General features: G+C 36.7%; 1 protein-coding gene across 3 annotated transcripts in view; it reads right to left on the bottom strand.

The window, feature by feature from the left end:
• Window positions 1–22,036, bottom strand: part of SUPT3H (SPT3 homolog, SAGA and STAGA complex component) — a 376,606-nt gene that overhangs the window by 179,916 nt on the left and 174,654 nt on the right. For all 3 annotated transcript variants that reach the window (XM_065912305.1, XM_065912304.1, XM_065912306.1), the window contains one exon: window positions 7,891–7,975. In XM_065912305.1, coding sequence (XP_065768377.1) covers window positions 7,891–7,975 — 85 coding nt within the window. The remainder of the gene's footprint in view (window positions 1–7,890; window positions 7,976–22,036) is intronic.

Here is a 22,036-nt window from a genome sequence, read left to right on the forward strand (position 1 = left end):
CACAGTACAACAGACTAAAGAGCTTACTAGTTGCCTGGCAGAATACATAGTGGAAATCCAATGTGATTTTGAAGTGGAACGGTAGATAGTTATACTTTATGCATAAAATGAAAAGGGTCCCCTGATATTTAACTTTGAATGGACTAAAAAAAAATAAAAGCAGCTATGTAGTCATCAGACAGTTTCGAAACTTGAAAAGATGTTATTATTGACAGCAATCATAAGGGCAAGTCTGTCACATAATTTCAAATTGGCATAAATCTCCACCTACTTCAAGCATAAGTGTAGCTCACCCTGTGGAGTGGGAGAAGATGGAAGATTAGGATATGAAAATGTCTGCATCTTTCTGGAAAACCTAGAAGAACATTTCAATGAATTGTTCAATCCATTTCTAATCTAAATCATGATATTAAACAGCCTTGTTATCTTATCATAATCCATTATAACAGTAACCATTTACTATTACTAACTTACAGAAAGTTAGTAATAATAAAATTGCTAACACCACTGAGTGACTAAGCATACACATATAAAAGATATAACTGATAGAAAAACTACTACAGCACAGGGAACTCTACTCTCTGTGGTGACCTAAACCAGGAGGAAATCTAACAAAGAGTGGATATATGGACACGTATGACTGACTCACTTTGCTGCACAGCAAGAAACTAACAAAACACTGTAAAGTAACTGCGTGTGTGTGTGTGTGTGTGTGTGTGTGTGTGTGTACGCGCGCACGCGCACGGGAGCAGTCGTGTCTGACTCTCTGAGACCCATGGACTGCAGTCTGCCAGACTCCTCTGTCAATGTGATTTTCCAGACAAGAATACTGGAGGGGTATGCTATTTCCTACTCCAAGGGATCTTCCAGACCCAGGGATCAAACCCACATCCTCTTGAATCTCCTGCATTGGGAGGCAGGTACTTTACAACTGTGCCATTCTATACTCCAATAAAAATTAACAGAGAAAAATCCTGTGGCTTTAATAATCTAACATGCTCTCGATTACAGTCAGAAGTTTTATACAGATTTTAAACTATATGTTTTGGATTTTCTTCCCCTTTAAGTTTCAGGTATGACCTAAATCAAATCCCTTATGATTATACAGTGGAAGTGACAAATAAATTCAAGGGATTAGATCTCACAGAGTCCCTGAAGAACTATGGATAGACGGAGGCAGTGATCAAGACCATCCCCAAGAAAAATATGGAAAAAGGCAAAACGGTTGTCTGATGAGGCCTTACAAATAGCTGAGAAAAGAAGAGACGTTAAAGGCAAAGGAGAAAAGGAAAGATATACCCATTTGAATGCAGAGGTCCAAAGAACAGCAAGGAGAGATAAGAAAGCCTTCCTCAGTGAGCAATGCAAAGAAACAGAGGAAAACAAAAGAATGGGAAAGAATAGAAATCTCTTCAAGAAAATTAGAGATACCAAGGGGACATTTCATGCAAAGATGAGCACAATAAAGGACAGAAATGGTATGGACCTAACAGAAGCAGAAGATATTAAGAGGTGGCAAGAATACACAGAAGAACTGTACAAAAAAGATCTTCACGACTCAGATAATCATGATGGTGTGATCACTCACCTAGAGCCAGACATCCTGGAATGTGATGTCAAGTGGGCCTTAGGAAGCATTACTATGAGCAAAGCTAGTGGAGGTGATGAAATTCCAGTTGAGCTATTTCAAATCCTGAAAGATGATGCTGTGAAAGTGCTGCACTCAATATGCCAGCAAATCTAGAAAGCACAGCAGTGGCCACCGGACTGGAAAAGGTCAGCTTCATTCGAATACCAAAGAAAGGCAATGCCAAATAATGCTCAAACTACTATACTATTGCACACACTAGCAAAGTAATGTTCAAAATTCTCCAACCTAGGCTTCAACAGTATGTGAACCGTGAACTTCCAGATGTTCAAGCTGGATTTAGAAAGGCAGAAGAACCAAACTGCCAACAACTACAGGATCACTAAAAAAGCAAGAGAGTTCCAGAAAAACATCAACATCTGCTTTATTGACTACGCCAAAGTCGTTCACTATGTGGATGACAACAAACTGTGGAAAATTCATAAAGAGATGGGAATACCAGACCACCTGACCTGCCTCCTGAGAAATCTGTATACAGGTCAAGAAGTAACAGTTAGAACTAGACATAGAACAACAAACTGGTTCCAAATCGGGAAAGCAGTATGTCAAGGGTGTATATTGTCACCCTGCTTATTTAACTTACATGCAGACTATATCACGCGAAGTGCTGGGCTGGATGAAGCACAAACTGGAATCAAGATTGCTGGGAGAAATATCAATAACCTCAGATATGAAGATGACACCACCCTTATGGCAGAAAGCGAAGAAGAACTAAAGAGGCGAAAGAGGAGAGTGAAAAAGTTGGCTTAAAACTCAACATTCAGAAAAAAAAGTAAGATCATGGTATCTAGTCCCATCACTACATGGCAAATAGATGGGGAAACAATAGAAATGGTGAGAGACTTTATTTTGGGGGGCTCCAGAATCACGGCAGACAGTGACTGCAGCCAGAAATTAAAAGTCGCTTGCTCATTGGAAGAGAAGTTATGACCAACCTAGACAGTATATTAAAAAGCAGACAGATTACTTTGTCAACAAAGGTCCATCTAGTCAAAGCTATGGTGTTCCCAGTAGTCATGTATGGATGTGAGAGTTGAACTATAAAGAAAGCTGAGCACCAAAGAATTGATGCTTTTTAACTGTGGTGTTGAGAATCCCTTGGACTGCAAGGAGATCCAACCAGTCTATCCTAAAGGAAATCAGTCTTGAATATTCATTGGAAGGACTGATGCTGAAGCTGATACTCCAATACTTTAGCCACCTGTTTCGCAGAACCGACTCATTGGAAAAGACCCTGATGCTGGGAAAGATGGAAGGCAGGAGGAGAAGGGGACGACAGAGGATGAGATGGTTGGATGGCATCACCAACTCAATGGACATGAGTTTGAGTAGGCTCCAGGAGTTGGTGATGGACAGGAAAGCTTGCTGTGCTGCAGTCCATGGGGTCGCAAAGAGTCAGACACAACTAAGCAACTGAACTGAACTGAAAGTTTCAGATTAAGGGCCTTCAGGAAAGGAGAACAAGTTCTTTCTGGTTTCTTCTATATTATGTATTACCTTTGATAGTACACTATCAAAGCATTTCACAGATCACTCTTGCATTAACAGCACTAAGTCATGGGAGAAAAAAAGCATATAACATAAAAAACTTCTTTATTATTTTTGTGTATGAACATCAGAGATGAACATAATACTGTTCTCACAGTTTTTCCAGAAAAATTCCTTTTAAAAAACATCATTTACTTCCAAAATTAAGAAGTATGAGTTTTTTGAAAAACTGAAATTGGAGATGGGAAATATAGCAACAATATGCTGTATAACTCCATCAATGCTGAATATTTTTCTGGTTAAGTATTTTCTGGTTTTTACTGGTTAAAAACCAGTCTGTGAAAAGACTACAGGTAGAAGTGGTTCCTAACCTCAGATTTCCATTTCAAAATTCATACCTATGTTGTCAAACATTCCAATTCTAATGTTTCAAGAGAAGCCAGAAATCCTGTTTTTGTAAAAAAGTGATCTAATTTAAAAATGTTGGTAACTAAATTTGTATCTTAATATACTGCAAGTGAAATTTTAAAAGAGTCTATGCTATATCTTTGTATAGCTCAAGAGTTTATTACCTCTATCCTGATGCTTACTTTCCTCAGTTAAGTTTAACAAATATATGTTGACTCCTATGAAAGATTTGAAGTATGTTTTTTATAGAGACGAGTATATACAAAAGCATGAAGAACTCTATAGACTAGAGTTGTGCAAACTTATATCTGTGTGAATACTACAATTATCAGTTATGATAATGTTTTAAAAATTAGTTTATTTTTAAAATAAAAAACAACAGCTTATTTAAACTAAAACAAAAACCAAAACCGTTCATTCCATTCTACTCCCTGACACTGGCAGCCACCAATCTGTTTCTCTGTATCTATGAGCTTGATTTAGTTTTTATTTTAGATTCCAGTTAAAAGAGAGCTCTTATGGTATTTGTCTTTCTATGTCTGCCTTATTTCACTTAGCATAACACCCATGAGGTCCATTCATAGTACTGCAAATGGCAAGATTTCATTATTTTTTGTGGCTCAATAATATTCCATTGTGTAGCTACACCACAATTTCTTTACCCATTCATCCACCTATGACTACACACCTTTTTCCATATCCTGGGTACTACAAATAAACTTGGATGTGCATATGTCTTTTTGAGTTAGTGTTTTCATTTCTTTGGATAAATAACCAGAACTGGAATTGCTGGATGATATGGTATTTCTGTTTTAAATTTTCTGAGTAACCTCCATATTGTTTTCCACAGTGGCTGCACCAATTTACAGTCCCACTAACAATGTACAAGGCTTCCCCTTCTCCACCTCCTTACCAACATTTGCTGTTTAGATTTGCATTGCCCTGATGGTTAATGATGGTGAGCAGCTTTTCAGGGACATGTTGGCCATTTTCATGTCTTCTTTGGAAAAATATTTAGATTTCCTCCCATTTTATTAATCGGATTGTTTATTTTTTGCTGCTCAGTTGCATAAATTCTTTATATATTTTGAATATTAGTCCCTTATCAGATATATGATTTGCAAACATTTTCTCTCATTCAGTAGGTTATCTTTTCATTTTATTGAGGGTTTCCTTTCCTGTGCACAAGTTTTTTAGTTTGATATAGTTTCACTTGCTTTTATTTCTGCTTTTGTTTTGGTTGTCAGATTAAAAAGATCATCACCAAGACCTATGTCAAGGCATTGGTCTATGTTTTCTTCTAGGCATTTCATGGTTTCAGTCTTCCATTTGACTCTTTAATCTATTTTGAGTTAACTTTTGTGTATAGTGTAAAAGAGTACCCAATTTCATTCTTTTGCATGCAGCTCTCCAATTTTGGCTTTTTGTTAGTTTGTTTTCATCACTAAGTCATGCCCAACTCTTTTGCAGCCCTCCAGGCTCCTCTGCCCATGGGATTTTCCAGGCAAGAATACTGGAGTGGGTTGCCATTTCCTTCTCCAGGGAATCTTCCTGACCCAGGGCTCAAACTCGAGGCTGCCGCATGATTCCTGTACTGCAGGCAGATTCTTTACCCCTGAGCCACCAGAGAAGCCTCAAAGAAAACAAAAACTCCAATTTTGTTTACTTTCTTTGTACATTAATTGACTATGTACATGTGGGATATTTCAGGGCTCTAATTCTTTTCCATTGATCTATGTGTCTGTTTTACGTCAATACCTGGGTAGGGCTATTATCAAAAAGATACGAAATAACAAGTGCTGATGAGGATGTGGAGAAAAGGAATCCAGTACTTTAAATTTGTTCTGCTACTGCCTCCTAGTCTCTGTATTTTCATGAAAATTCTGTGGTCCTTCAAATCATTGGTCCCCTATAGTAATAAGTCTGGGTGCTTTTAAGAGTTTTACTATACCTCTCATAGTCAGCAGTTTGAACATACATTTCTTTGGGCTTATCCTTTTTTGGAGTTTGCTCAGCTTCCTGAGACAGATTTATGTATTTCAGTAAATTCTAGATGCTTTCAGTCATTATGTAATTACAGATAAAGCCTATTTCCAATGGCAAATAAGAAGATTAAATACTTAGGAATATATCTAATAAGAAATACATGAAGCCTATAGAAGAAAAATATCAAAACACTCATGAAAGACACAAAAATAGTCTTGGCAAAATGTAGACATTCCCGTTCCTTAGAATGATTCAACATTAAGATACAGTTCTCTTTAACTTGATTTAAAAGTTCACACAATCTTGATAAAAATACCAACAAGCTATTTTACAGAGCTAGAAATTTTAAAACTAAAGTTCATATGGAAAAATAAACATATAAGAATAATCAGGAACATAATGAAATAACATTAAAAGGGGTATATAGTCATGAGAATCTTTAAAATATACCATAAAACTTCTACAATTAAAAATGTTATGTTAGCATATACATAGACAAATAAACCACTGGTATAGCTCAGTTGGTAAAGAATCTGCCTGCAATGCAGGAGATCTGGGTTCGATTCCTGGGTAGGGAAGATACCCTGGAAAAGGAAATAGCAACCCACTCCAGTATTCTTGCCTGGAGAATCCCATAGACAGAGGCGCCTGGCTGGCTGCAGTCCATGGGGTCACAAAGAGTGGGGCATGACTGAGCAACTAACACTTCAACACACGGAACATGAAATCAGAAATAGACCTCAATATACATGCTAATTTAATAAAGACAGAGGCATTTCAAATCATGAAAGTAGGTACTTTCTAATAAATGATGATGGTTAGGAAACTAAATGTTAAAAATGAACACACAGGTACTAGAAGACAGTATGGATGAATTTCTCTTTAAAAATCAGCATAAGAAAAATGTTACTAACTATAATTCAAAATACAAAGGAAATAAAATATTGATGCATTTGGCTACATTAAAATAAAAATACTTGTATGCCCCCAGGAACATGTTCTATGTTTTTTGTCATAAAAACAAAGTCAAAAGAAAACTGCACAGCAGAAGAATATACCTGTAGCATATGCCCCAAGCAAAGGACTGACATGCCTAACATTGAGGAGATACAGGACCAAAGACTTGATGGGAAAAATGAGGAGAGGACACGAAATCATTTCTAATGACCAATGCTGGAACAAACTGAGCAGTAAAAATAAATAAAAATATTATTACATAATGATTATAAGAGCAAAACTTAAGTATACATTAGTCTATACATATGTACATTAAACATTTATTAAGTAATGGTGATAAAGGGTAGCTATTCCTTTCAGAATAATTGCAACTTAAAGATAAAAGGAAAGAAGGAAAAGAAAAGCATATGCCCACTGGTGAATGCTAAATAGGCAATTTTTTTCAGAGAAAGTATTTGCATAGTCATAAAATATCTCCCACAAGACACTTATTAACAAAAAAAGGAAAAAAAAAAAGTAACCTCATCATAGCAGAAAAACTCAGCACATAACACTTTATCCAAGTTATCAAGGTTAAAATTGTAAAAATATCAACAACATGAATCCATTGACATGATACGCAGAGAAGTCCATCACTTCTGCGACTACCACCAAAAAGGCACAGTCACATTCTAACCATAAGAAAGCATCAGACCAACTGACAAAGAAGAGCACTCTACAAAATAACTGTGTCGCAATTTTCAAAAATATATACGTCATGAAATACTCAGAAAAGACCGATCACAGACAGTAGACCACAAAGACCTGGCAGATCACTGCAGTGAGTTACCCTGGACTCGATCCTGGAACAGAAAAGTGACATTAGGGGGAAAACTGATGAAACTCAAATAAGGTTGGTAATTTTATTACAGTATGATACCAATGTTATTCCTGGTTTTGGTAACTGTAGTACAGTTATGCAAGCTGTTAACAGAGGAAGCTGACTGCTACCTGAGAATTACCTGTACTATTTGTGCAATTCTTCATACATCTCAAATACAGAGCAAAAGATCATTTTTAAGTTCTAAAAAAAGTACACTGATATAATGATTGAAAAACAGACCAGCATTATCAGGAGTGGGAGAAAAGAGTGACGGCACAGGGGTACAAAGGAATGTTTTTGGATGATGAAAATATTTCTATATAATGACTGCACTGCTAGTCACATGACAATACTCAGTTGACAAAACTCTTAGAATCATGCACTGGTGAAATTTTGTTACATGAAAATTATATCTCAACAGAGATGACAAGAAAGAATCTGAAATGTTTTTTAAAAAAGAAATTTAAAAAACTGTTGGGTTTCAATGCCAGTAGAAGCAGAACACAGAGCAGAGCTACCAAATAGGATGATATGCCCTTACCAGATTAACTAACTGAGTGTGCACCACATCTTCTACCAAAAGTGCCGTTTCATGAAGAGGCCTCCGAGCATCACCTAAAGAAAACCTGCAAAGAAAATCAATATGCCAACATTAAGAACTGTAAAACTGAAAAATATCAATTACAACACTCTGCTTAATAAAGTACAAATTGTTCTCTCAAATGACAGAGTAGGTATACAATTTTCTATGACAAAGAACTGCATCTTTCCTACGTAAACTGAAACTTCCAGAGAAAAAAACAGTGTCATCAATGTTATTTCTTGATTTGTGTGGGCATCTTTGAGGGCATTTACTATTTCAAAACGCAAAATTTTAACAACCAATTCATTATATTGGTAATCAGAAAATTATGTTACCATACTCAAAGAACCAACACAGTTGGCCTTTCATATCTTCACGTTCTACATCCTCAGATTAACCAACCCTGAATCAAAAATACTTGAATTAAAAACAAAGAAATTCCAGAAGGTTCCAAATAGCAAAGTTTGATTTTGCCATGTATTGGCAAATACAATGATATTCACATATCATTTACACTGTATTTATAATTACTTCCATGACATCTACTTTATACTAGCTATTATAAGTAATCTAGAGATGATTCAAAGTACACAGGAGGACATCGCAGGTTAAATGGAACTCACTATTCTTAACATAAGAGCTTCTCGAGTGGTACAGTTGGTAAAGAATCTGCCTGCCGATGCAAGAGATGCAGGATCAATACCTGAGTCGGGAAGATCCCCTGGAGTAGGAAATGGCAACCTATCCCAGTATTCCTGCCTGCAAAATTCCATGGACAGAGGAACCTGGGGAGTTACAGTCCATGGGGTCTTTAAGAGTTGGACATGTCTGAGTGGGCGCACGCACACACACACTCTCTCTCTCTCTCAACATGTTTCCCACCATTATGAAACACCTGGTCTGACGGAATGATGAAATGACCTTTTGAAGGCTGAGCGACGGGGCCAGTAAGGTGGTAATACCTTGTAGAGCAGGAGTAAGGTTTTCCAGAAGACTATACAGACTATGAATCAACATCCAATATATGGTGCAGTTTCTCCCACGCACAGAATTCACAGGTCTAGAAATTAAGGGATGGAAAGGGAGAGGCACCACTCACTACTTCTAAAAGACCCACTAGCAAAACTGTTGCTTCCTGTTCCCATGGTCTTATGATTTGCTAGCCTAGAAGTCTTAATTCCAGAGGGAGGAATGCTTTCACATTTATTCCATCGACACAACAATTATTCCATTGAATGAAATTTAAGACTGCAGCTGAGTCACCCTGGGTTCCACATGCTTCTGAATCAACAGGCAAAGAAGGAGTTACTGGGTTGGCAGGGGTGAGCGATACTGACTCCCCAGTGGAAACTCGACTGGTACTCCACAGTAGAGGTAAGAAAGAGTATGTCTTGAATACAGGAGATCATTCAGGATGTCTCATAGACTTTCCATGACCTGTGATTAATGTCAATGGAAAACTACAACCTAATACTGGAAGGACTACTAATACCTCAGATCCTTCAAGAATGACGGTTTGGGTCTCTCTACCAGTTAAAGAACCACAACCAGCTGAGGTGCTTGCTAAAGGCAGGGGAATACGGAATAGAAAGTGGGAGAAGGTAGTCATTAATGTAAGCTACAATCATCTAACCAGTTACATAAAGGGCATTGTAATGGTCATTTTGTTATGAATACTTTTTAGTGTGTGTAAATACTTCTTTGTGTGGTTGTTAGGGAAATATCTTGTTTCCTTCCCACTCTTACTCCCTCATCATGTAATATAAAATGTGTTGGACTTACAGTATTTATATCATAGTATTTAAGCTAGGAATATTAAGACGAAGTATAAATGTCTCTCATGGACTTAACCTCATCTTCTAGGAAAGGGCTTAGTGCAATTTCAACTGTGTGCTGGATAACTATATCATGTTAGGCAGAATTGTGACCCTGTTATTATCTTTATTTGGAGACTAAATATATTTTAAGGAGATATCAGTGCCAAGTTGATCTGGGTGATGGTTAATTTTATGTTTCAGCTTAACTGGACCATTAAGTGCCCAGATATTTGGTTAACATTAGTTTGATATGTATTTGAAGTTATTTATGCATGAGGTTAACTAACCTATGAGTCAGTAAAGTGAGTAAGGCAGATAGCTTCTCCAATGCGGGTAGGCATCATCTGATCTGTTGAAGGCCTGAATACAACAAGAGAGGAGTAACGAAGAATTCAACTTCTCTGTCTGCCTTCAAGCTGAGACATTGGTCTCTGACTGCCTTTGAACACATTCTGGGACACCATCAGTTCTACTGCTTCTCAGGTTTTCATACTGTAGTTTTACCCTCCCCTCATCACATTCTGGGGCTTCCCCAGTGGCTTAGATGGTAAAGAATCTGCCTGCAATGTAGGAGACTCGGGTTCATTAGATCCCTGGGTTGGGAAGATCCCCTGGAGAAGGAAACAGCTACCCACTCCAGTTTTCTTGCCTGGAGAATTTCATGGACAGAGGAGCATGGCAGGCTACAGTCCATGGGGTCGCAAAGAGTGGGACACAACTTGGTGACTAACACTTTCACACTTTCATCAGGTTTTATGTTTTTTATTTCACAGTATATTTTTTTTACTTTGTGTATCATTAACAAATTATTGTAGTTATTATTTCTACTACTTTGGCCTTATAACCTTCATACTAGATGTATAACTGATTTACCCACGATTAAAACATTTGTGTATTCTGAATTTAACCAGTAGAATTTGTACTTTTATATATTTTACTACTACTAACTAGTATCCTTTCATTTAGTATCAATGAAGTTGCTTTCTTCTTATAGGCTAGTCTAGTGGTCATGAACTCCTTCAACTTCTACTTCCCTGGAAATTCTTTATCTCTCCTTCAATTCTGAAGGATTACTTTGTTGAGCAGACTTCTTTTGCTTGTCAGGAAAGCAAGAGTAAACCATAAATTTATTAACACAATTAACTACATAAAATCTGAAAACAGAAAATCTAAATGGTCATCTCAATAAATGTGGGAAAATCACTAAGCAATTCTTTATGATAAAGATTTTAACAAATGAGGAATAAACAGAATTTTCTCAATCTGATGAAGAGAATCTACCAAAAACCAGATAGGAAATAACACACTCAGAAGCATTCAAACCTTCTGAAATTTACACCAACATAAGGATTCCCACTATCACTACTTTTTGTCTATATAATACTAAGATTACAATTACAACATAAGGCAAGAAAAAATTTAAACTATATGAGCACTGCAAAGAAAAAACTAAACTATTTTTATTCATATAATCTCAGTATCTACAAAGAAAACTCAAAATAATGGGGAGACAAATTATTTCAATTAATGCAAGCCAGCAAGTTTTTCTCTTATAAGAGCATCTAAATAGTATCATTAACACAAAGGCAGAATGAACTCACTGAAACAAATAATGGAGTGTTGGGAGTGAGGGAGATAGGGAAATGATCCTTAAAGAGTATAAACTTCCAGTTATAAGATGAATAAGTTGTTGGAATGTAACATACAACATGTAACCCATTATTATATTACATGCTTAAAAGTTAAAAGAGAGTAAGTCTTAAATATTCTTACCACAAAAATGAAGTGGTAATTGTGTGATGTGATGGAGGTGTGAGCTAAAGCTATGGTGGTAATCATTTTGTAATAAACAAGTGTATCAAATCAACATAGACTCAAACCTATATATCAATCATATCTTAATAAAGCTGAGGTAAACAGCACACAAAAGTACAAAATGCAATTAAAATATATATAAATTGACTCTAAACTTTCTGTGAGAGAGTCAAGAGTCAAGAATAGTCAAGATATATATATCTATTTTATGTGGACTATTTTTAAGTCTTTATTGAGTTTATTAAAATATTGCTTGTTTTATGTTTTTTGTTTTTTGGCCATGAGGCATGTGCAATCTTAGCTCCCCAACCAGGGATCAAACCGACAACCCCTCCACTGGAAAGTGAAGTCTTAACCACTGGACCACCAGGGAAGTCCCAAGACACTTTTGAAGTATAAAGTGAGAGGAGATATCCTACAAGACTTACTATAAAGCCAGAGTAATTAAAGATAGTGTGCTACTGGTAAAAGGACAAACAAAGCAACGGAAGAGAAAGAGCATAAAAAGTCCCCATTAGAGGATAAACTCCACAAAGGCAAAAATCTTCTGTTATGTTCACTGACATATTCAATATTTAATTCTTTGGACTGCCTAAACAAAGCTTCCTGTTGGTTATTTTAAGTTAATTGAAATCTCACACCAAAGTACAAAGTTATCAAAACATCTACTTCTGTTTTATTGACTATGCCAAAACTTCTGACTGTGTGGATCACAGAAAACAGTGGAAAGTTCTTAAAGAGATGGGAATACCAGACCACCTTACCTGCCTCTTGAGAAATCTGTATGCAGGTCAAGAAGCAACAGTTAGAATCAGACATGGAACAACAGACTGGTTCCAAATTGGGAAAGGAGTACGTCAAGGCTGTATATTGTCACCCTGCTTATTTAACTTATATGCAGAGTACATCATGAGAAATGCCAGGCTGAATGAAGCACAAGCTGGAATCAAGTTTGCAGGGAGAAATATCAATAACCTCAGATATGCAGATGACACCACCCTTATGGCAGAAAGCAAAGAAGAACTAAAGAGGCTCTTGATGAAAGTGAAAGAGGAGAGTGAAAAAGTTGGCTTCAAACTCAATATTGAGAAAACTAAGATCATGGCATCCTGTTCCATCACTCATGGCAAACAGATGGGGAAACAATGAAAACAGTGACAGACTTTATTCTCTTGGGCTCCAAAATCACTGCAGCCATGAAATTAAAAGACGCCTGCTCCTTTCAAGAAAGCTATGCCCAACCTAGACAGCTTATTAAAAAGCAGAGACATTATTTTGACAACAAAGGTCCATCTCGTCAAGGCTATAGTTTTTCCAGTGGTCACGTATGGATGTGAGAGTTCGACTATAAGGAAAGCTGAGTGCCAAAGAATTGATGCTTTTGAACTGTGCTGTTGGAGAAGACTCTTGAGAATCCCTTGGACTGCAGGGAGATCCAACCAGTCGGTCCTAAAGGAAATCGGTCCTGAATATTCACTGGAAGGACTGATGCTGAAGCTGAAACTCCAATACTTTGGCCACCTGATGTGAAGGACTGGCTCACTGGAAAAACCCTGAGGCTGGGAAAGATTGAAGGCAAGAGGAGAAGGGGACAACAGAGGATGAGATAGCTGGATGAACTTGATGGACAGAAGTTTGGGTAAACTCCAAGAGTTGGTGATGGGCCGGGAAGCCTGGCATGCTGCATCATGGAGTTGCAAAGAGCCAGACATGACTGAGCAACTGAACTGAACTATCAAAAGGAAATAATTAACTTCAAAGATAAAACAACAAATTCAATTCACATCTCTAGTAAAAAGAATATTTTTAAGCTACTTTTTATATTATTAAAATGTAAAAATAATTACCAAATTTTATCTCATGGTTTTATAAACTTTAACAATCGTCATTAGTATAAACACATGAAGTATCTAAAATCAGCTAAAGATATAACTAGGAATGTGACTTTGATGAATATATTATTTTAATTTTCAGGGTTGTTAGTTCTCCAGCTTTAATTTACATGTTTTCTCATATTACTTCTGCCAATTTCTTTTCCCCACATATAGAAAGCTAGATGCTGTCCTAATGGCTTTTGTAAGACAGAAATGAAAGCCATTGTACCTAGTCATAGTCACCTCTTTTTGCTCTGCAGTACATAAAATATTTTTCAATCACTTAAAGACAAAATCCAAGTAACTGGTAAACTTACACAAATCGTTTTATTTTCTACCCACATTAAAGACCTATCGTTACTACTCACTGATGCCTCGACTGACTTGTCCTGGGACTATTCCCAAGCAAAAGGGTCTGATGCTCAATTTCTTCACATACTGTCTAGATGCCTATAACACCACCAGTATTGCTGATGCAGCTTTCACTAAAGGTCTTTCAGGAAACTTTCCTGAAAAAGTTCTCTCTCTCTTGGTCTTCTACAGTAGCTTCACTGCTCTAACACACAAGCTTCTATTTTAGTTTTCATGTAACTTTGATAACTATGGTCACAACAAGCAAGACAGTGGCTTGTCTTCTCACCCAAACAGGTCTGGTTTTTATTCAATCCCAGAATACAGTGTCTCAGTGGGCAGCTGGACTTGGGCAGCAGATTTCTGCAATTCCCAGTGCATAATGAAAGTATGAAACAAGCATGACTATCCATGAGGTGAAGTTACACTTCTTATTCTGTACACTTAGACAGAGGAGGGCATATGCTGAACAAAACCATGGGACACCTTTCCAAAAAGTCTGCAGAACTTATCACTAAGCCTTTCCGTACTTTTGTTTGTCGTGTGTAATCCTAACACGGTCTAAAATGGGAGATATTCTTTATATAGACATCTATTAAAGTAAAAAAAAAAAAAAAAAAAAACTATTATTAGACAGTGCCGAGTAAAATAGAGTAAGGACTAGTTACAGAAACATTTCCAAAATACAGAAAACAAAGTTTTAAAAATATACACCTAATATTACTCCAGTCACTATGCGTTTCCAAAAACACAACAAAACCTTATTTCGGTAGTTTCTAACCTCAGTTTAAAAAAAATAATGTGTTTTTTAAAAAAGGAAGGAAGATGCCAGATATTTCCTATCTTACTCTATGTTGAACCCCTATTTGACATCTTTGATTAGTAACTTATGCCAACACGTTTCCCAAGTATGGTGATACACTTTCAATGTCTCTGAAATTTCTAATACATTATTATTTATCATAATCTTGGGCTAACTTCCAGATCCTATGTAAATGTATATATCTGATGATGTATCTATCTACAGACCCATTCTCCTAAACATTCACATATTACCAACCACTGAAAACAAATCAACTCCAAATTCTGTTTTATAAAATAATTATATCAGACTTCAGCTTTTAGAGCAGCTAAAGAAAAACAAGTGGAAACTACAGAGAGTTTTCTTATATCCTCTCATCTCTCCCTGCATCCAGTTTCCCCTATTATTCACATTTTGTATTAGTGAGTCAGTACTGACTGATAAGATGTTATTAACTGGAGTCTATAGTTTACCTTAGGGGTAGCTCTGCGTGAGATTCTCTATTAGTTTCAACAGATGTATAACGAAACGTATCCACTATTACACTATCATACAAATAGTTTCACTACAAAGCCACTGAGATTGGGCTATTCATCCCTTTGCCTTCTGCAATCCCTGGCAAACCTGATCTTTTCATTGTCTCCATAGTTTTGTCTTTTCCAAAATGTCATATAGTTGCAAACACAAGAGTATGTGGCCCCTGAGATTGGCTTATTTCACGTAGCATTATGCATTTAACATTCCTTCATGTCTTCGTGGCCTGAAAAACTCTTGTTTTATTACTAAATAATATTTCATTGTTTGGATATAGCATCATTTGTTTATACACTTATCTACTAAAGGACATCTTAGTAGCTTCCAAGTTTTAGCAATTTTGAATAAAACTGCTATAAACATTCATTCAAGTCTTGTGTCGGTATAAGTTTTCAAGGTCTTTGGGTAAATAACAAAGAGTGTGTTTATTGGACCATATGATCAGAGCCTGTTTAGTTTTGTAAGAAACTGTCAAGCTGTCTTCCAAAGTGTCTGTACCATTTTGCATTCCCATCAGCAATGAATAAGAGTTCTTATTGCTCCAGATCCTCTCTGGTATTTGGTGTTTTGGATTTCTGTCATGCTAATAGCTATCTAGTGGTGTTTCATTATTGTTTTAAGTTGTAATTAATTTATTAATGATGTACGATGTGGAGCATTAACACCAAATTCTTTTAATAGCTGTAACTGTAAGAAAAACAAACTTTTTCAGCAAGCATATACAATGTGTATATTTATCTCTTTTTAAGTCATATAAATATACATGTAATATTAGTACAATGACACAGCATAAAACAAACACAGAAGAGAAATTTCAAAGAGGTAAAAGTGGATCAAACAATATTTTTTAAGTAAGTATCATTTTATTTGGGCTTCTCTTGTGGCTCAGTGGTAAAGAATCCGCCTGCCAATGCAGGAGATGCAAGAGACATGGGTTCTATTCCTGGGTCAGGAAGATCCCCTGGAGAAGAAAATGGCAACGCACTCCAGTATTCTTGCCTGGCAAATCCCACCTGCCGAGGAGCCCGGCAGACTACAGTCCATGGGGTTGCAAAAGAGTCAGTAACAGCTTAGCAACTAAACAACAATAATTATTTTATTTATTGAAATGAGAAAATTTTTTTGCTCTGATTAAAAACAGATATAAATAGAGAATGAATTTATGGTTGCTGATACAAAGTATAAGGGTAACAGACAGTTAGGAAGAACAGGATGGACATGTACACACTGCTATATTTAAAATGGATAACCAACAAGGACCTACTGTATAGCACAGAGACCCTGCCTCAATGTTATGTGGCAGCCTGGATGGGAGCGGAGTTTGGGGGAGGTTGGATCCATGTATATGTATGGTTGAGTTCCTTTGCTGTTCACTTGAAACTACGATGACACTGTTAATCGGCTATACCTCAATACAAAATGAAAAGTTAAAATATATATACATATAAATTATAAGCTTTACCAACACTTCCAGTTTGCCTGAGACAGGGATTTGGCAAATTATTTTCTACCAAATAAATCAGCTTAATTAATACTAAAAGCCAGAAAATTTTATTTTTTAAGGCAATGAATGAATAATACATAAAGTCTGTATACTATTTACTTTCAAACAATTATCCTATTATTTTAGTTCTAGAGTCCCAAAAACAGCAAGTGGAGAATTTACCCCTTCATTTGGAGATTAAGTTTTTCCCTGTTGTGGAGCTGAAGACTAAGTTCATGGTGGTCAGTGGGGGAGGAGCAGAGACCCAGATGAATGTCACTGTAGTCACTGCCTCCACTCAAAGAAGCAGCAGCACCCAGCTGAATGAGGGGCCAGAGATGTGAGCCGAGAAAAAACAGATACAATTCACATGGCCAGTACCCAATTAGGAAGATTACAATAATGCAGCTAAAAGTCCCACTACATCCTGGTCATCAGCTACAAAGACGAGGCAATCAGTTATGATGAAAAGGAATTAGACTGAAAGTTAGATGACCTGGTTCTGGTTCCTACTCTGTGGCTAAGAAGTACTATAACCTCAGGCAACTAACATTTCTGGGGACCTCGGTTCCTCAACAATGAAAGGAGGGGACTGGATTCAATGATTTTTAAGATGCGTTTTCAGATATTTACCTTGGACTATGAAAGCACCTATAATCCTTAAATCCCCCGAACTTCTATCTTCAAGAATTGCAAGAAAATTGTATTTTAAGAAAATCACTTTTATAACTCTTGTAAGAAAGTTAAATCTTACTAAACTGAGTAAGCTGGGCAACAATCATGAAATTAAGAAAAAAAATTTAATGGGTAACAGAATGAAATAAATAAAAACAATTGGAGGAAGAGCAATAAAACTACAATTTATTCCTGTTCTCTAAGTGGAAATAATTTCCAAGAAGCATTCCACTGCCCCCTTAAAAGAGAATAAAAACAAAACAAAGGAATGCCTATACTGGGGGCAAGTATCACAGAGTTTTATATTATTCTTTTGTAGTATATTTGACAGGGTCAGCTTTTGAGTCTAAAATACTTGTTTTCAAATTTTCAAGCCCTGATTAAGAACAGGATTAAGTTCTAATCAAAGAGATTCTTCGATTAAAGAGATCCTTTTCCAATTTGTATGTCTGTCAAGGCATTACACTGGACACTTTAGCTTACAATTTTGTCAATTATACTTCAGTAAAGCTGGGGGTTGGGAGGAGAGTCTGAAAAAGAAGCCAAGGAGGTGAGTTTAGTGAAAATCTGTGACACAGAGCCTGCTAGAGCAGTCAAGAAGAACAGCAGGCTCACAGGCAGATCTGCTCATATAGACCCAGGAACCAAACTTAAAAGGACAAAGAGACATTTCTTCACTGCCTTGTGTGCGTCTTTTTGGATCCTGAGTTGCTTTCAGTACTTACCACTGGCTACAAACTCTAATGTGGTTAAATTATTCTGGATACTGTGGTTAAGTAATTGCTGTGGTCTTGGGAGCTAGCTGCCTTTTTTTTTTTTTTTTTAATTACTTCTGGTTTTCTGAACGTTTTCCACCTCAGGTAATCGACATTGCTTTGGAATGGACCACTGTGACTACTGCTTGGTATTAGAAGGCCCTGGGTGACTTTCTGTCCCCAAAAGAAAGTTTCCTTTTTCTCGTCAAACCACTTATTTGATTATACTTTTATAGGCTAGGTATTACTATAATACCCAGGAATTTCTCCTAACTGGAATTAGAGTGAATAGCAGGCTAGAGCCCGAGCATACACTCCAGTCAGCTAACCCGGCACTAGACGGCACATGCAAACACAGACATCACACTGTTTATGTCATTCTTACCCAATATTTGTTGAGACTGATTTACCCTCTGTCCAAACGGGGGAAAAAAAGTACAGCAGTTTGCCCATGAGCAGTCATTTAAGGCAATCAGACAGTCATAAACACATGCAAATTCTCCTTACTCTTCCATTTTTAATACCACTAACCTTTATAACTCTATGATTTTATCTACCTGGTTTCCAACAGAAGAAATGAATTCAATTAGCAATGGCTCGGAGAAAGCCAAAGTGACAAGTAAATTAAAACAATCAAACAGCTAAGACAGCAGTTTTTCTAGATATGATCTTTTATTTTCATTGCTTGCTTGCTTTTCAGTATCCATGCTCTTGTCCTTTACTTTAGTATATATTCACATGTAACTAAAATGAACTTTGAAAATTATTTTTAGGATTTTATAACCTTCCATGAAGTAAGTATAAATATCTTAAGATAAATGGGCTTCTCTTTTAGCTCAGTGGTAAAGAGCTAACGTAGGAGACGTGGTTTTGATCTCTAGGTTGAGAAGATCCCCTGGAGAGGGAAATGGCAACCCACTCCAGTATTCTTGCCTGGGAAATTCCATGGACAGAGGAGCCTGGTGGGCTACAGTCTCAGACATTGCGAAGGGTCAGACACAACTTAGCAACTAAACAACAACCTCTTAAGAAATAATAAAAGCAAAGATTATGAAATTATTGTTATGATGTGAAATTTACAATACCGATGGGGAAAAAAGATATACAAATACATACATTTGTTTAAAGTAAGGTAAAAGATAATACAGGCTAAAACTTTGAAAAACATTTAAATAACCTACAAGTATTCATTACTGTAGGTATTAATACCCAATCAACAAGTATTTACTGAGTGCCTTGAATGCGACAGGCACTGTTCTACTTGCTTAGGATACATCGATAAACAAAACAGGTTAAAAAAAAATGAGTAGAGTTTGCATTCCAATGAGGAAAGGATACAACAAACAATATACATGATAAATTACTAAGTAAATGGCTTACATGATAAAAAGATGACAAAGGAAAAAAGAAAGCATAGAGCAGAATGAGGAAATGGGGCATGTGGGACACCAGAAGGGAGACAGTAAATATAAAAATGGACATTTATCAGTTTGTGACATGTGAAAGAAATGGCTTTTAAGGAATAGGAAAGAGAAAAAAATCAGAAAACTAGGTAAAAACCAAACACTCACCTAGGAAACCTCCTCTTGAGTTACCAGAGCATGAGACAGAATTAAGCCTCTGAGGAAGTTTATGAAAATGGCCTCATATCTATATGAATTTCTTCTAACAATTCACAGAACAATTTCTCTCACACATCCTGCATTCCAAAGAAGCAAATAGCCCTGTATTCAAACTCTAATGCACAACAGCATAAAGCGACAGATTATAAGCAATTCTTATTTGAGGACAAAAAAGAGAATGAATGAGAAGTATATCAATCTCTGCATGTTAGGTCAGGGAAGGACCTAAAAGACTGAGTCCATCTTTTTTAAAGAGAGGGAACATAAAGGTCAGAGAGGTTAAATAACCATCTCAGGGTCACAAATACACTTACAGGTTATTTCGTCCAAAATTCTTTTTATGCAATACCATGTTAAATGTATAAAAACTGTAACAAATTAGACAACTTAACCTTTAATTCTCATTTACCAAAGATTATGATTAACAAAAATAATACAAAGGAAATTTAGTTCAATTACTTTATAAAACTAATTTTTTGAAGCTGTTAGAGAGAGACGTAATCACTTCAAGCAAGTTATTTTCAGTCCCTTAGGCTCTTGAAACATTAAATCACACAAGGATTTAACTTATTATTGCCGAAATTTAACAGTAAAAATTAACTTTCTATAAGATTGGATATAGACACAGCGTAATAACAAATTTCACCCAAATTTTCAAGCATATTTCATGGACTGGGTATCAGAGACTCAAGAAAGTTAAAGAGATTTTGCCTATGGCATTAGCCATAGTAAACTTGAGAATTACATGCTCTAAGATGGTCACTTAAAGATAAGAGAATTTTGAACTATACAGATATTAAAATAACTAGCAAAATGTGGCATACTATTTCCAGCATCTACCAAATTGATGTTGTCCAGAAAAACAGTAATCTGCAGTTAAATAAATTTAGGAAATAACTTGTATTTTACTCTCCTCTAGATTTGCAATGCATGTTCCTACTTTAGACACTCTGAAGAGTTCTGGAGGAAAGAAACTTTTGGTTTTTAATGTATTTACCGTGTATGTAATCATTTTTCTAAGCCCATTTAGTAATAAAGCATTGAAAATCAATTTAGGCAACACTGACATAAGCAGAAAGAGTCTAATATGACTTAAGAACTTTAGTGATGGGATCCAAATATGCTGCAGGCTAAGGTGCTAGAACTTCAAGACTGCTCAGTTTTAAACAAGGAAGTGATGGTGCTCATAGTAACAAGTAGTTGGTTTGCTTGATTTAATCCCTTATTCGATAGATGCTCACTGCGGTTCTCTACGTTAAGCACTGTGTGGTTCACAACTGTGGCGCTGGAGAAGGCTCCTGAGAGGCCCTTGGGCTGCAAGGATTTCAAACCAGTCAATCCTAAAGGAGATCAACCTTGAATATTCATTGGAAGGATTGTTGCTGAAGCTCCAATACTTTGGTCACCTAAGGCGAAGAGCCGACTGATTAGAAAAGACACTGATGCTGGGAGAGATCCAGCAAAAGAACAGGCCAGCAGAGGATGAGGCGGTTAGACAGAATCACCAACTCCATGGACGACAGAGGAGCCTGGTGTGCTACAATCCATGAGGTCACAAAGATTAGGACATGGCTTAGCAACTGAACAACAGCGTTAGGCACTGAAATTTACACCAGCTGAGAATTTTTAAAGTTACCACAAGGTAAGGATTTCTCTGTAGCTATGGTAAGGAGCCACCAAAATCAGATTAAAACTCATCAGATCACCTAACAGTGGCAGGTCCTCACTTCTGAAAGTCAGTTAGGAATAGACTCAACTTGCCGCTAATGTGTCAACCAACGCATATCAGTCTCATCTGAGCAACCTCTTCTACAGATGACGTCAGCCTCCAGAACAACACTGATCCCTGAACTCCGCGTGTCCCCAAAACTCTACCTAAGGTCAGCCATCTTCCCTGCTGCGAGACTGTGCTGCACCAGCATATATACCTCTCCTCTGTGGTCATAAAAAGAAATCTGGTTTTCTCTATTTCAGATGCTGAATTTGAACAATGGTCTTATAACACTACCACACGGTGTTGAGAAAGACTGCTTTTATGACCATGTAAGCCTAACCCCTTGTGCTCTCTTTTCTCCCACTTTTTATTTGGAAAGATTTCAAGTCAACAGCAAAATTGAAATGAACACCTAATGGACACCTAAAAATCCTTCAGCTAGTATTATCACTGTTAACATGTTAGCACATTTGCTTTCTCACACATGGTTATACAAAATGCACACAAAGGCACATTATACACTACACACATATGTACTTGAATCTATTTTTCTTTGAACAGTAAACATCTCCTGAGTGCTTTACCTGTGTCTGACATGAATTATGCCATTTAAACCTCTTAAAGATGCAACAACCCCGTATCACTATGCTGGTCCCTCCCCA

The sequence above is a fragment of the Muntiacus reevesi genome, chromosome 20, assembly GCF_963930625.1.
Source record: "Muntiacus reevesi chromosome 20, mMunRee1.1, whole genome shotgun sequence".
Lineage (NCBI taxonomy): Eukaryota > Metazoa > Chordata > Mammalia > Artiodactyla > Cervidae > Muntiacus > Muntiacus reevesi.